Raw genomic sequence first — 17252 nt, forward strand, 5'->3', positions numbered from 1 at the left:
AATTTTTCATAATATGATAGGCAGTAGTGTACGAATGAGTAAGAGGTTGCTTTAAGAGCCTGTTGCTGACATAAACAAGAGGACTACTGGGGGATGATTAGAGAGTGACCCACTTTCATTCCACATCGCAAGTGAAGAGAACTCTGCCAAATCCCTGTTTGTCTCGAGGAGTTGCTCAAGAGACTGTAGAGCATTAGGGATTTTAACTCAACCTCCTCAGTCGCTATCAAGAGTGTGGACCCAGTGTGAAAAGAAGAGAAGAAGCACCTGGACCATCAGTCTTCCCTGCCAGGGTGAACTCCATCACTGATGCTATAAGCAGTTTCATCAGGGATTTTCAGGTTAATTTCCCAAAAGGAGAAATGGTAGGGAGGTGGGAAGAGGTAAAGGGGGTTTATTAGTTGTTCAGGATTTTCTCTTATCCTGTGAAGCCCTTGAAATCATGGTTCACACAGAGGCTATTGAGAAAGATTGTTTCAAAGAAGTTCTGTTCAAGCTGTCTCAGACAATTGCGATCCAGAAGATCAACAGCAGTCAATAGCCCTAGTCAGCATCAACTCAATTTAAGGGCCCAAAAGTATATGGTCCCAAACAGTGAGTTGGATGAGTAAACCAACCTTGACTCACTTTAAGAAATATAAATTGCACTTAAAGAGACTGTTATTATTATTTTTTAAAGTCCTGAGGTTCCTTGCACCATTTGTGGCAAATGACAAGTGGACAATCAGTCTGTGGGGCAAGGTAAAGAAAAACATATTGAAGACTGTTGGGTAGAAGATTCATCATCATTGTTAGCTTTATTTTGGTAAGACACAAATACCATAAAAGCACATCAAAAAATCACAATTTTGCAAAAATAGACTATGAATAAAAGTCCTAAAATATAAAACATTTTCCCTTTAAAATCATGCCATATTATAAAATCGTGCAAAAATATAAAATTTTCATAATAAATATCATAGAACAAATATATTCCTAGTAAAAAACAATAGATAGGATGAAAATACAAAGCATTCCCATTTTAGGCTCCTATTAATGAGATGACTTTAAAATTTTTGTTCTAGCACGCCAGATTTCATCCAAGTAACTTGCTAAGGCAAATGCCACCACGCCCTGGGTATTTGACCTCAAAATTCTAAGGGCAGTAAACCGATTCTGGAAGCCCATGATTCTACAAAGAGGTACAATCCATTTGATCCGTTGTTTCTCATAAGCAGGACAATGGAATAGTACGTGTGCACTACATTCGGGAAGGCCGCAGCCCATCGGGCAGAAATTGGCATAACGATCATCTTTAGACCAAGTACAGGTGAAAGAACGTAGCGGTAACGAGCCTAGCCTGAACCTGATATAAAGGGCGAGGGCTCGAGGGAATGTAATCATGGATGGTCCCTTATGATCTACCCAAAAATGCGCTACATATTGTTAAGGATGTATATTGGCGGTGGCTAAAATTGGGAAAATTAGCAGAGGTCCCTTTAGGTAGTTTGACAGATAAGTTTACATCAGTCAAATGTCACTACGAATTTGAATCATATATGGTAGAAGGTGCAGTCTCAGGGAAAAATGTTGACAAGGTGACCCAACCCATTGGATACCAGGCCCTCTGAGTTTCTCTTGCAAAAAAAACAACATTCTCTCAAAGTCATGCCTAGTATTAAGACCCAAAGAACCAGAGATCCAGTAAAAGATAGGTGAAACACAGTCCTAATAAACTTTCCTATCAGTAAACCCTAAACCCTTAAGCAATTTGCCTGGATGAGAGAGATCCTGAGTCCGGGGTTGAACTAGTGGTGTGGCCAACAGTTGGTAAAAATGATCTCTTTTGAAGAATGGAGTTCAACTAATGAATACTTTAATTATAAAATGTTGATTGAGTTATCCACCTGATGTACTGAGAAGAAGCAAGCTACCCAGGATCCACTCAAACATCAAAATCATCTTACAGCTACCATTTTCCTTCCATTTCATTTGATCCTCTTGCTTTCTCAGGATTCCTTCACGGAAAACGTACCAGATTTTACCGCTCTAAAGTACATAATCACTGTGAAACCATGTGTTAGAAGTAAGGCGTACTCCTCTCGACGTGTATTGAATGTAATTTTGTTAATTGCAAGTGTATTTAAGTCTCGCCTAGACAGCGCATGTGCTGTCTCTAAGACCTGTTGTTAACTTGCAGTGGACTTAGAGTCCGCCCATTACTTACCATTAATGGGCTTTATTGTCCGTCTGATTTGCTTGCTTCTCGTTGGCCAGCTGCTGTAAGTTTCCATCCTCTTCTTGTTTTTGTCCCTTTCCTGGAGCATGGATGCATTACTTGTGTTCTTCCGCTGCTACATTTTCAGCAGCTACTTTTTTCTTTATGACTGAATGTGAGAAGGTAGCCTCTTTCTAGCCTTGTTACCCCCACTTTTGGCCTGTTTGTGAGTGTATGTCAGGGTGTTTGTCACTGTTTTCACTGTCTCACTGGGATCCTGATAGCCAGGCCTCAGTGCTCATAGTGAAAACACTATGTTTTCAGTATGTTTGTTATGTGTCACTGGGATCCTGCTAGTCAGGACCCCAGTGCTCATAAGGTTGTGGCCTATATGTATGTGTCACTGGGACCCTGTCACACAGGACCCCAGTGCTCATAGGTGTGCATGTATATGTTCCCTGTGTGGTGCCTAACTGTCTCACTGAGGCTCTGCTAACCAGAACCTCAGTGGTTATGCGCTCTCATTACTTTCAAATTGTCACTAACAGGCTAGTGACCAATTTTACCAATTTACATTGGCTTACTGGAACACCCTTATAATTCCCTAGTATATGGTACTGAGGTACCCAGGGTATTGGGGTTCCAGGAGATCCCTATGGGCTGCAGCATTTCTTTTGCCACCCATAGGGAGCTCTGACAATTCTTACACAGGCCTGCCACTGCAGCCTGAGTGAAATAACGTCCACGTTATTTCACAGCCATTTTACACTGCACTTAAGTAACTTATAAGTCACCTATATGTCTAACCTTTACCTGGTAAAGGTTAGGTGCAAAGTTACTTAGTGTGTGGGCACCCTGGCACTAGCCAAGGTGCCCCCACATTGTTCAGAGCCAATTCACTGAACTTTGTGACTGCGGGGACACCATTACACGCGTGCACTACATATAGGACACTACCTATATGTAGCTTCACCATGGTAACTCCGAATATGGCCATGTAACATGTCTATGATCATGGAATTGCCCCCTCTATGCCATCCTGGCATTGTTGGTACAATTCCATGATCCCAGTGGTCTGTAGCACAGACCCTGGTACTGCCAGACTGCCCTTCCTGGGGTTTCACTGCAGCTGCTGCTGCTGCCAACCCCTCAGACAGGCAGCTGCCCTCCTGGGGTCCAGCCAGGCCTGGCCCAGGATGGCAGAACAAAGAACTTCCTCTGAGAGAGGGTGTGACACCCTCTCCCTTTGGAAAATGGTGTGAAGGCAGGGGAGGAGTAGCCTCCCCCAGCCTCTGGAAATGCTTTCTTGGGCACAGATGTGCCCAATTCTGCATAAGCCAGTCTACACCGGTTCAGGGACCCCTTAGCCCCTGCTCTGGCGCGAAACTGGACAAAGGAAAGGGGAGTGACCACTCCCCTGACCTGCACCTCCCCTGGGAGGTGTCCAGAGCTCCTCCAGTGTGCTCCAGACCTCTGCCATCTTGGAAACAGAGGTGCTGCTGGCACACTGGACTGCTCTGAGTGGCCAGTGCCACCAGGTGACATCAGAGACTCCTGCTGATAGGCTCCTTCAGGTGTTAGTAGCCTTTCCTCTCTCCTAGGTAGCCAAACCCTCTTTTCTGGCTATTTAGGGTCTCTGTCTCTGGGGAAACTTTAGATAACGAATGCATGAGCTCAGCCGAGTTCCTCTGCATCTCTCTCTTCACCTTCTGATAAGGAAACGACTGCTGACCGCGCTGGAAGCCTGCAAACCTGCAACATAGTAGCCAAGACGACTACTGCAACTCTGTAACGCTGATCCTGCCGCATTCTCGACTGTTTTCCTGCTTGTGCATGCTGTGGGGGTAGCCTGCCTCCTCTCTGCACCAGAAGCTCTGAAGAAATCTCCCGTGGGTCGACGGAATCTTCCCCCTGCAACCGCAGGCACCAAAAAGCTGCATTACCGGTCCCTTGGGTCTCCTCTCAGAACGACGAGCGAGGTCCCTCGAATCCAGCGACTCTGTCCAAGTGACCCCCACAGTCCAGTGACTCTTCAGCCCAAGTTTGGTGGAGGTAAGTCCTTGCCTCACCTCGCTGGGCTGCATTGCTGGGAACCGCGACTTTGCAGCTACTCCGGCCCCTGTGCACTTCCGGCGGAAATCCTTTGTGCACAGCCAAGCCTGGGTCCACGGCACTCTAACCTGCATTGCACGACTTTCTAAGTTGGTCTCCGGCGACGTGGGACTCCTTTGTGCAACTTCGGCGAGCACCGTTTCACGCATCCTCGTAGTGCCTGTTTCTGGCACTTCTCCGGGTGCTACCTGCTTCAGTGAGGGCTCTTTGTCTTGCTCGACGTCCCCTCTCTCTTCAGGTCCAATTTGCGACCTCCTGGTCCCTCCTGGACCCCAGCAGCGTCCAAAAACGCCAAACGCACGATTTGCGTCTAGCAAGGCTTGTTGGCGTTCTTTCGGCGGGAAAACACTTCTGCACGACTCTCCACGGCGATAGGGATCTGTCCACCAAAGGGGAAGTCTCTAGCCCTTTTCGTTCTTGCAGAAACCTCAGCTTCTTCTGTCCAGTAGAAGCTTCTTTGCACCCGCAGCTGGCATTTCCTGGGAATTTGCCCATCTCCGACTTGCTTGTGACTTTTGGACTTGGTCCCCTTGTTCCACAGGTACCCTAGGTTGGAAATCCACAGTTGTTGCATTGCTGGTTTGTGTCTTTCCTGCATTATTCCTCTAACACGACTTCTTTGTCCTTAGGGGAACTTTAGTGCACTTTGCACTCACTTTTCAGGGTCTTGGGGAGGGTTATTTTTCTAACTCTCACTATTTTCTAATAGTCCCAGCGACCCTCTACAAGGTCACATAGGTTTGGGGTCCATTCGTGGTTCGCATTCCACTTTTGGAGTATATGGTTTGTGTTGCCCCTATCCCTATGTTTCCCCATTGCATCCTATTGTAACTATACATTGTTTGCACTGTTTTCTAAGACTATACTGCATATTTTTGCTATTGTGTATATATATCTTGTGTATATTTCCTATCCTCTCACTGAGGGTACACTCTAAGATACTTTGGCATATTGTCATAAAAATAAAGTACCTTTATTTTTAGTATAACTGTGTATTGTGTTTTCTTATGATATTGTGCATATGACACTAAGTGGTACTGTAGTAGCTTCACACGTCTCCTAGTTCAGCCTAAGCTGCTCTGCTAAGCTACCATTATCTATCAGCCTAAGCTGCTAGACACCCTATACACTAATAAGGGATAACTGGGCCTGGTGAAAGGTGCAAGTACCCCTTGGTACTCACTACAAGCCAGTCCAGCCTCCTACACTGAACATTCCACAAGAGGGCACACTTTGTACTTCTCTTCCCTCCCCTTGTTGGTTTTGTTTTGCTCTCTTTGCCTTCCCCCCGCTCTGTGATTTTTATTTATTAATTTGTGTATTAATTAATTTATTATGTATCTATTTCAGATATGAACAGAACCTTTCCTGATAACGTACGCTTTCGAAAAAATGCAGAACCATGTTTACAGCAGCCTTTGTACAACGTGCTGGTGGCGTATGGACACCATAATCAGAGAGTGGGATATTGCCAGGTATTTCGTGCCACTGCTTCGTAGAATAGTTTACTTTTGTTCTTAGTGGTTGGATTGCGACATGTAAAATGTGTCCTTTGGTGTAATTCCATTCAGCAGTTACCCTGTCGTGCACAACTCACCATCTTAGTCTTTGTTTTTGACACCCCTCCTTTTGTGTGCATAAATCCCCGATCATCACTTAGGTGAGCTCTGAGCTCAGCTAAATTTCTCCCTCAACTCAGTGGTTTTTGGGGCCCATCTCTGCTCCAAGACGCTTCTGATTGCAGCCACATGTTGAATCTAGTGGATTCTGGCTAGTAGAGGCATTAAGCACATTCATTGATGGCACTGGCATGTGCAGTTCCCTGTGATGACATTACTGATGTGCTTTCTGATGTCATTTGTGACATTAAATGGCTGAGGAGCAGTTCATTAGGGAAGCTATGGTTGTGTTGCTCACCATAATTTTTAGTTTTAGCTGGATTTTGTTTTTGAATTTTAACTGTAACATAACTTCACTGAAGCATTTAAGAGGAATGTTAATGATTGTTTTTTTTATAACAAACGTTAAGTTTTGTTGTGAATGACGAATCAGGCTTCCTCAGTGGAAAATGGCATACCGTTTTGAAGCCTTCCAGTACAGGAGGTAATATGGGGGTTAAGTACAGACTTTGTGAATCTTCTCGATAGAAATAAACATTTGATTTGCCTTTAATGCGATACAAATTTGGCCTTATGTTTTGGATGCGAACCCGTTTCAAGGGCCAATGCTGCAAGATGTAATTGAGAAGGGCTCATTATTACCCAAACCTTTCTTTTGCTACCCGCTGTATTCTCAGAGTTACGACTCAGTTGCTCACTGGGACAAACTGCAAAGGTATAGACTTTTAAGTCACTGCTTTTTGGAAAAAGTTTGGTACCTTTACCATGTCCTCTACAAATGAAATAGTTGTACATTCAAACTTTTAAGAATTGTTCTGTGACTTCTTTTTTTAGGAGTCCCGTGGACCCCAGACTTTCATTAAAGGTTGATTCGACACAAGTCCACTTTTTCAAGTTGTAGAAAGTGTCCCTACAACTGAAGTTCAAGTCTAGAGCAAAATACTCACATGCAACTGTTTTTGGGGATTCATGAGCATCAGCTCCGGCTAGGAGCAGCTGAAGCCCTTTGCCATTGTACTTTTGCCCTTGTGAAGTCCGTGGGGGCTGGCTTAACTCGATCAGTATTTTTTCTATCTCCGAGATTTGAGACGTAGCTGAGCATATGATCTCTCAACATGCCTCTGTCTTGCAGATAGGAAGGCTTCACACATAATAGTTTTATTTTGCTCTGGTCCAAGCAGTTCTCTGCCGAGAATGGATCAAAAATAGTAAGTTAAATGGTGAAACAATCTATATTTTGTGATGACCTCTAAGCGATTAAGTAGATAAGTGGATTTCCCTCACTTTCTCAGCCCAGTTCTTTTTCAGAGCTATGGTTCCTTGCAAAAGCTAGATTAGAGTCCTGTAAAGACCAAACTGCTAGTACCGGTCTCTAAACCAGTCCTGGCACCAGCCAGTTATATCTTCCAAGGATTGAAGGAAATCTCCATCTCCAAGACCACATTAGTCTGTGTTCCCTGGTTGTGAGGAGTGTGTGGTGGGGGGCTGGGGGCAGGAGAGGGGGGTACCCATTCTCAACAAATACTGAGTTTTTTGTGCATGCCATTTGTCTAGGACATATGACCTGGTGGATTGTGGGCAATTTCTTTTCATTTTTCTAGGCGTATTGTGTGGCCTGCCTATTAAGCCAAGCAGATGAGTATAGGTAAAGATTAGATGGGAAAAACGGATATGATGTGGTCAACCGAGAGTAGCCTGGGATGTCGGTTGGGGGACGAAGGATAGAGAGAAAAGTACAACATGACAGAGAGGTATTGTAAAGTAGTGCCAATAAAGGGTTAATTATGAAGGTCTCTTGTGAAATCTAGGACCGATGTGAAGAGGGACACATTGAGAGGATGTGGGGTGAAGTACCTCGAGAGGTAGAAGCTGGTAGAAAAGAAGCAGGGGCAGACACCAAAAAGAAAAAAGGTGGAATGAGAGGGGTAAAAGGGTGGAGATGGAAAAGCTTGGTGAGCATATAGGCAGAAAAAGATAAATCTGTGGCATTTGTTTTTTTTACATACAATTGGCCTGAACCCAGGCTCTCTCAAGGAGCATGGAAGCCAGATTCTAAGCAGCATGACAGACTTTTCCCACCTGTTTGCAAATAGTGGGTGAGGAAAACCTTCTCAGTGCTCAAAAACGTGCAAGTGGTCACTGCAGACGAGCCTTGCAGCATCGTCAACCAAGAAAATGGATCAAAATGACGATTTTGGTTGCCCACATGCAATCGTTTTTCATACCCTGGGGGTTGTATTGTAGAACCACCAGGTGCTGACTGTGGCTGGAAGAGAGGGCTGCAGGCTTGAGGCGAGGCAGTGCTTGCTCAAGCGGAATGTCCGCTTTGTTTCACTTCTCGTCTTCCATAGTCTACTTATTGTGGTTTGTAGAATACGGGACCCCCTGCTCAGAATGAGCTTTCGAGGGCAGGGCAAAAGCTATAAGTAGAATAGACATTCCCTGGCAACATCTATTTTATTTTAACTCATAAATCTACCATACATACATTTATGTACGGCTCGAAAGGTGTTGTTGAATTCATATTTATCTTTTTATTACAGTGTTAATAGTATATCCGTCTTTCTTTACAAATGTATGTACAGCTATTCAAAACATTTGCATCAATATTGCATCCTCCGGTAATCCATTCTGGGTTTTATTAATACAGGTGTCAATGAAACATTGATATAAAAATTCACACACTCGCTCTATTTGACAATCATCATCCTCATCATTCCTCATTCATACCAAACTTTACACAATTCACTCATCACCCTAAAACCATTCTTAATTTCTTAGATCACGTTTTTACAACCCAATGCTATTTCATTACTTTTCGTACATATCCACACTTTTTCGTTAATTCCATATTTTCTTTTATGATAAAACTGTGGTTATAATTGAGTCTCTGTTGCATGTGTTTCGGCGAAAAACTTCTTCTTTAGGAATGCCACATGTTCAAGACCACACACTCTTTAGAGAAGTCACCAAAGAGGGGGATGAATATCTTCAGCGGTATCACAGATATGTTTGTTCTTTAATGATTTCAATTGAGTAGGGAACACAGAACTGATGAACGTTTCAGCTCCTATAGTGGATTCACATCTGGGAGACACTTTCAGAGATCGGGACCAGGTAACTGTGTCATCTTTCTATCTGTAGCCATCTTCATCTGGGTTCTCGGTTTCCAAAGCCGGTGAAGTTCAAAACACCCAGTGGCACCTTGATTGTGTTCTTGAAGGAACACAAGGGATGGTTGATGAAGGTAAGGGGATAGGAGAAGAATGATTTGAAGAAAAATATTTAAGAACAGGATTAATTTTGTTGAAAGCAAAGGACCACGAGAATGGAGATTAACCACTTCCAGTTTGTTTCTTAGAAAACATTTTTATTTGTTTTTCGGCATTTTTTACGATATTTATTCACACCAATCTTCGTTTTGATAGTTTTTTCATTGTTTATGTTAGCGTTTGCATGCTGTGTCATTAGACTAGGTGCCTTGTCCTGTGCAGCTGATAATTATTGTTGTCTGCGTGCAATAGTGTATATTCTGTTACATTGTTTCAGTTGGCAAAATACAATTTAATTTATATATGATTTTATGTTTCTGAAAGTGCATCATTTTCCTTTGGCTCAAAGATGTCTTTTGATAGAGTTAACAAACACTGAAAGCATTCGGCAGAGTACTGATCTCCTGAAAGTAGGCTTTAAAGAAATCTGATTTAATATACAGGATTTTTTTTTTAGTTGTGCACATCAACTCAATGAATTAGATTCGAAAAGTTTGCACACAAATCGAGTCCTTCTATTTTGGTGGCATTATTCTCGGTACTCTTTCTGTACACACCACTGGACCTGCAACGTTTTGGCGAATTTAGTTCAAACATGTTTGTCTTTGGACACAATCCATTTCTTATAATCCTTTCCTTGCTTTTGTCAGTCTCTTAGACCGGTTTCTGCACTTCAGAGTAAAGAATGTGATAATACAAATGTTGTCCTTGAAATGTTCACACCACTGGCGTCCCCAACGTATTGAACAGGTGCAGCGGCTAAGCTGGGATTTCACAGGATCTGGTTCATGCTCATTCAAAACCTTTTGGAAGAGGTTGCCACCTGTGTGGCTGACCTATGGCAGCAGTTCTTAGCCACTGAATCACTTACGGACCATGAGGGCTGCTACTTGAGTGATCTTTAAGATTTCAACCTCAAAACAAAAACACAAAAATAAGGAATACATGCATACCTCCTGAGCTGTGATGCTCCTCAGTTGCGCATGCCACTCTGCTTGTATGGATTCAAAGCAACCCTTGACTTGCTCAGCTTGAAGGGTGACTATGCACCCCAGCAAGAGTCTGCAGTACTCCACGGACACCTCAGCAGGACCAATTTAACAGTGCTTCCCCTTCTTGATGGTCCCCAGCAAGTCCACCACCCAATAGGATTGGGAGGGAGCTGGTGAGGTGATCTGACTAGCCTTGGAGCAAGTCCTCAAAGTTCCATAGTACAAGTCTAAAGTGGAAGCCCTCAGGAAGCTTCTTCAGGCTGTGGTACTTCTGTGACTTGGTAACAGAAGAGGTGTCTTTTCAGTTTGGCTCTGGAGAGCATGATGCTGAGAGCCTTGGGGATATTCTTGGGAGGTTATCATAGAGACAGGGTGTAGTTGTTGTACCCTTTCTAGTAAGTTGCTTTCAGTAGATTCAAGTCATTTTAGCATACTGCTGCAGACAGCTTTAATGGCTGTTGGCAAGCAAATGGTATACTATCAACCGATGGCAAATCAAGTATGTGTACATTGTATAATTGACCCTATCATGTTGAAAGTAGAGGGGCTACAATTACTGTTCACAGTTTGGGATACAGGGAGAAACGGTGCCACTATATACCTGCTGCAGCTATTACAGGCAAGCCAGACATCTCTATTGCAAATGCTTGTTTTTTTATTTTATAGCTATTTGGGCTCAGATCCTTGTTGAGATTTTGTACACAGGGCGTAGTGCTTAGCACACTTTTTGGTCTTTTACAGGGATACAGCGAAAACATTTTAGTTTTGTTTGTTACTTGTATTTCTAGTCAGAATATGAGGTGCTCTGTTCCATTTTTTATGTTTTGAAAACTTTTACTCTGATATACTGTTAGGGCAGCATAGAGGATGTTACTATGATCAAGGGGTAGACTTTCCATTGTGCCATCTGTCAAAGGGTCCCGCACTGGATTGAAGAAGCATGAGAAAGCACAGGCGAGGAAGAAACTGTTAATCCCTCCGGCAATATCGCACGAAAAAGTGTCTGGGGCAGTATGGTTCAAAAAGGATTGCGGCGCAGTCCCTTTTTGGCCCTGGGAAAGGAGATAGCTGAAGATGACTGGCGTGAATCAGGAAAGGCAAGAACCCCATGGATGGGAAGAAGAGTTTTAGTATTATGAATGGTAGAGCTGTTATTAGCAGTTTCATATGGAAGAATGTTCTTGAAGGCAGTGGGATTGTGATTAAAACTACTACAGGGGTACACTCTAGAACAATCAATACATACTACACATTTCTTCCTCTATTTACTTCAGCAATAGCCACACAGTTCCACACATCTGCGAGTTGCTGTATTTTACAACATGAAAAGTATGTCTAATTACTAGATGGTTGCACATAAAGATTTAGGCAGCCAGCAGTTCTACATTGCAGGTTTTTAATTTAATTCTTTCGCTGTTTCATTTTGTTATATGGTTACTGAGTGAGGAATTGGAGTTGGGCATCAAAAGCCCTAAGTATTGGTGCTAGATTTACTGTTGTCCGAGCATAATTTCAGAGTCTATTGATAGCCCTGTTTGATTGTCTCACAAGTCATCACACAGAAGTCTGAAGCAGAGAGTTTGGAACTGAAAAATAGCATAAGCAATACAAGTATCTGAAACTTGCAATACCAGTAGTCTCTTGCATGAAACGAACATTTGCATTGTCAGTGGCAGGAGTAAGAGCCTCCTGATGTTTGCAATAAAAAGGCAGTAGCAAAACTTTGTTCACAGCAGTTTGCGAGCTGGATTCGTCTTGCCTGCCTGTGGCACTCTTTTACGTTGGCTTACATCCTAAGGAGCTCTTCTAACCACCGAGTTAAGAATGGGTTATGATTCTGTCCATTTTCGTATCACTTTTCCAAATATGAGAGGCTAAATGCTCAAAGCCTTGAATCTAGTCGATGAAGTATCAAATTGGTAGGCCTTCTCCAAACTTTGACACTCTCCCCTGCCAGCAGACCTAACACCAATGAGAATAGCGTCAAAGAATCTGCCCTGATTAGAGGGCTTTTTCAACAGCATTCCCACAAGCGTTTTCTGAGGCTGCCCTGTAAACTGTTGCCTTCCTGATCCGCAAAAACATAATTGTTTGCAGTGCATCAGTGGATCCAGCACATAGGGCATACAAGTGCCTTGGAGGTTGGGCTGTGAGGGGAGTTATATAAATATATAAAGTATATATATGATGGCAAACACAGATGCGCACTGTGCGCTCTCAGTGCCGGGCTGGAGAGAGCAGGCAATCCTAATGCTGCCCTGAGCAGTGTCAGGATTGGCCGCAGGGCAGGCTGGGAACCTTTGCCTGCAGCAGAGGAGCAGCACGGTGGTTGAGGTGGCGCCGATGCAGGTAAGTGAATTTAAAAAAAATAACAATACCACACCTCCCCCCACCCTTAAAAAGTACTACACGCTACTTCTTATTATTAGTAACTGCTCATTCCGATACTTCCAAATTGGATCCTGTAACATCTCCTTTAATGCTTTGCTCCCCTTGTTCATCAACTAGGAATCCACAAACACCAGCACAGAACTGCTCCTGCATCCTTCTGAATGATCCACCATCTACTGAGGTAGGGAGTTTGCCCCGATCCACATTTTAACTTATAAAGTAGCAGGTCTACGTGGAAAAACTGCAACACCAGAATAGGGAATTTTTGCTGACCAAAATGATACTATTCTCCTGCAGGAGGCAGGGGCACTGGAACCCATGCCTGGAACATGCTTCTCAAATTACAGCCTAGAGGCAGCTCCATCCAGAGCAAGTTGTCCATCAGGAGTGGTGAACAACTCTCTTAATTTAATCATCAAAAAGTTGGAAAATGAAAGCCCAGATATTCAAGTGCTGATGCTCCAAGGAGGTAATGATTGCAAATTAACTCTGTACAATGTATATACCCGTGCAGTTATATATAATCCCTAAAGCTAAATACACTTATGAATCATCTTACTAGCAGGCCTGATAAGTCACCTCTCTTGATTGCAGAAGATTTTATTATTACATTCGAACCAGTAGATGGCATTTCCTCTGTCATATAGATGGAAGATGAAGTACAGAGTGATTCAGAAGCTAGAAGCAGAATCCCTACTTTCTTGATATGCTTTCGCCATACAATTACTGTCCGTCATCATGACACAAGGCTTGCATTCCTTCAATCAGATATTTAAATAGGATAGACAAAGAGCCTTTACGTGTTATAGTGGGAATTGTAATAGCCTCATTGATTATGTTATTTTTGGGTATTAATTTATTGCACACAGTGTTGGATTTTTAAGTTATACCCAAATTTGATGGTGACCACAATGCCTTAAAAGTTAACATTGAAACGTAACATTTTTGCAGGCACAATCAGGGGATATAATAGGCTGGAGGTGGTTATATCCCTAGGGAATAAAAAGAAAACGGTGAAATGGTCAAATCTACTCAGTAAAACCAGCATTTTAACACACATTTGCAATTAATTTAATAACTTTTTTGGACCTCATGAGAACTGTTCTCCCAACACAATTCCAATACTAGATTTCCACACCCTCGATTTCTAGAGCACTACATCATTTATCTAAAGCTAACTGTTCATCAGCCTTGTCTTTCGGTTTATGACTATTGTTGTAAGGCCAAATGAATGTTAATCAAGGCAGTCAATTGAGGAAATCGAATAGTACACAAGGAAGCAAGTTAAATGATTGGTGTCCTCTCCTAAGCAGGGATGGATAGATTCCAAGTGGAACGCTCTTGTTGAGGCCTCCAGGTAGAAAGACTCCACAACTGTTTTTGGCATGTTTTAGCGCATGGAATTAGAAGTAATACAATCCCCTTGCAGGTTTTTGTACAGCCCCAACAGGCGGTTGATCATTTCACAGAAATGTACGCTTCAAAAAAACCTAGTAGTTGGTGTTTCCTCAGCCTTTATTGTAGACACCCGTATCCTAGACCTAATTCCAATAGGACTGATCATTGTTCAGTGGACCATGATCTTGTCCAGTTTACCCTGGAGGAAACATATAGGGCCATACAATCATTGCAGTCAAATAAAGCCCTTTGTCCACATTAGATCGCTGCTGATCTATGTCTCTCAGAATTTGAATTTTTGGGACCTTATATCAATGCATTAATAGGATTATGGCCAGGGAAAGAATTCCTGACTCATGGCACTCATGGCATGGTGCAGAGATCATGCCAATATTCAAACAGAAAGGAGATAGGTCTGTCCACAGTAACTATCGGCCCATTAGTCTTATTGACAATCTACAGAAAGTTTTCTGCCTCCAAGTTATGGACAAACTACTTAAATGGGTAGTAGAATTTCAAATTCTTTCTCCTCTGCAGGCTGGATTCCACTTTAAGGTGAGCACGATGGATCAGATTTTTCACCATAATCTCATTTCGTGGCAGTACTTGAGGTTATTCAAAAGCCAGTTGTATATGGCCTTTGTGAATTTGAGAGCAGATATTGATTTAGTCCCCAGGCAATGTTTATGGGCCACCTTTGCAGTAATGGGATTTAAACCTGCTTTGCTAGGTATATTGATGAGACTTCATGAGGGAAACTTTGCTCAAGTAAGAAGTAGAGGTGAGCTCATGGCCCGCATACCTGTTGAGTGTGGGGAGTTTTAAGGCTGTGTGCTGGCTCCTACTTTGCTCCCTCTTTTTATAAATGATGTCATAAAACATCTTTGTACATGTATTCATGATTCCAATAAGTGAGGAAACTCCAATCGGATTATTTACCCTGCTTAATATGTTTTTAGACTTTTGTGAATCTTGTAGCTTGGAAGCGAATACGTCAAAAACCAAGGTTATGGTGTAACCCACACAGGTCGTTTAGAGGAAGGTTTTTGATGAAGGCCTTGACTTTGCAGTCTGTTGATATCTTTGATTATTTGGGTGTCAGAATAGACAAATCATGTACTCGGAGATCGCAAATACTGAAGAGCATATTGATCCTCTTACATGGACCATCTGCTATTACTAAAAGATACAAAGCTACTATCCCTAATTCTGCCTCTCCGGCTATTGAGGTGTACCGTGCAAAGGCATTAAGTGTGGGGAGTAGGGAACTTCACTGGGCTGACTTCCAAGGAAAATAGCTTTGTTAGATTTCTATTCAGTCTCTCCCAAAGTACCCACTTGATTCCTCTTTTTTATCTGATTTGAAAAGAGTTGGAGAACTAGGTACCCTGAAACCTTTGCTTTTCTGGGTCAGACTGTGGCGTACTCCAGAGTTATCACACTAGAGGTCTGGCCCAGTAGAAATTATGAACACAGGAAAAGTACACTTAATTCCTTGGTTTCAATGTTTTAAATCACACTTCAGTAATATATGTTTGGCTGGAGTGATCCCATATCAATCAATATAGGCACAAAGGCTGTCGTAAAAGAGGCTTTTTTTTTGCAATTTTGATCTATTTCTATCATAGCGATTATAAAATTGGCAGACTCATGCATGTGTTCTTGTCTAACAAATATGTTTCCTCCCTGGATCCTTATTTGGATGCAATTCTGCCAAGACAAGTTTGATCACTGTATATTAAATTTAGGTTCTCATTGCTGGTTAGTAAGTTTACTGGTAACTGGAAGTCCAAGCCTACTAACTCTGTTAACTGTATATAATGTAGATATTTGTTTGAGGACATACAGCACATAATATTCTTTGATCCATTATATTATAGGCCAAGAAGGGTATGGATCAGGGCACTTTGTTTAGAGCTAGGTGTTAGACAATAGAAAGTAGCTCTTCGGATTTTCTTGACAGACACTAGAACTTTTATAGTTTTTGCACTTAGTCGCCATCTGTACACAGTTTGGCTCCATAGGAAGAGATTGCGATTATTGTTAAGACTACTGAAGTAATAGTGTTTTCTGGTGTGATTGCCACCAGTATGTCTAATGAATTCTACAAGTTAAGCAACATGAATTTACCACCCTAGCTACCTCTCATCTAAAATAAGCACTTTATTGTTTAGATCTATGAAGTAATTTCTAAAATCGGTTGTAGCTTTGTTGAAGGGTCCTTACATGTTTATCTATTGTCTTCACAAACCCCTATGAATCCAATGAGTCAAAGCACTTGATGTATGATATTGTAGGACAACCCTCATCAGAAGCATGCAGTGTTTCCATGGTTTTCATTGTACTGCTTTCATTGTACTGTTCTTTCACCACATCTGATAGATACTGTTTTCAACATGGCTACTCTTTTCTCTGTTTTTATGAACTATTTATTATGAAGTTTCATCGGTCTGGACCCCGTAATAATCTTATTAACTACTAAAACAAAACATTACAGAAGGCACACCTAGTTAGTTAGATTAATATCTGCATGAATATATGTAAATTGTGAGAGGCCATAACATAAGATCACTCGCCAAAGAAAGTAAATAGCCAGAAGCAAAATATAGTTTAACAAAGGACTAGCGTAAATCCGCTCAGTTGAAGAGCCAAGGAGAGTCTAAAAATAAATCTGCAAGACAACCAAAGAGCTAAAATGTCTACTTGTAAGCCAGCCGGCAGTCTAGCGCTGAGGCTGCCTTGGAGAGTGAGATCAAAAAGTCTAAGTATAGATTCAGATAACAATCTGACAGAGACTGCTAGGTTCGAAAGGCAAAGAAAGTCTGGCACATATGCCAAAAATGACACATTTTGTAGGTTTCAAACAATGAAAAGCCACACACTCGATATGATGGGAAGTGAGATCATAGGGCTGAACTAACGAACTCAATATTGGAGATGTGTGAAATAAGAAAACTACATTATGAATAATAATAGGGCACTTTTTACCCTACACACAAGGGGAATAATATTGCACTATTGAAGCAAACAAAATACAATAAGCCATCCAAGGAATGAATGAAGCACCTGGGTTGATAGGCTTGAAAATGTTACTTGTGCGGCACATCTCATGGTACTTGGCTTTCTCTTCAAGAAGCAAATTAATACATTTCATTTTTAACATCTATGGTGAAAATGAAATCTATTTTGTTTATTTTCCGAAAGTGAAAAACGCCACCTAAAGATGTGAAAACTCATTCATGGAAAATAAAAGCAACTCTTTTGCATCCAC

The 17252-nt window shown here is 42.1% G+C and overlaps 1 protein-coding gene across 2 annotated transcripts in view; it reads left to right on the plus strand.

Moving 5' to 3' along the window:
* The window catches only part of GRTP1 (growth hormone regulated TBC protein 1), a 626114-nt gene that overhangs the window by 244242 nt on the left and 364620 nt on the right, over positions 1 to 17252 (plus strand). For both annotated transcript variants that reach the window (XM_069204672.1, XM_069204671.1), the window contains exon 4: positions 5660 to 5784. In XM_069204672.1, the coding sequence (XP_069060773.1) occupies positions 5660 to 5784 (125 nt within the window). The remainder of the gene's footprint in view (positions 1 to 5659; positions 5785 to 17252) is intronic.

This window comes from Pleurodeles waltl, chromosome 8 (genome assembly GCF_031143425.1).
Source record: "Pleurodeles waltl isolate 20211129_DDA chromosome 8, aPleWal1.hap1.20221129, whole genome shotgun sequence".
NCBI classification, from domain to species: domain Eukaryota; kingdom Metazoa; phylum Chordata; class Amphibia; order Caudata; family Salamandridae; genus Pleurodeles; species Pleurodeles waltl.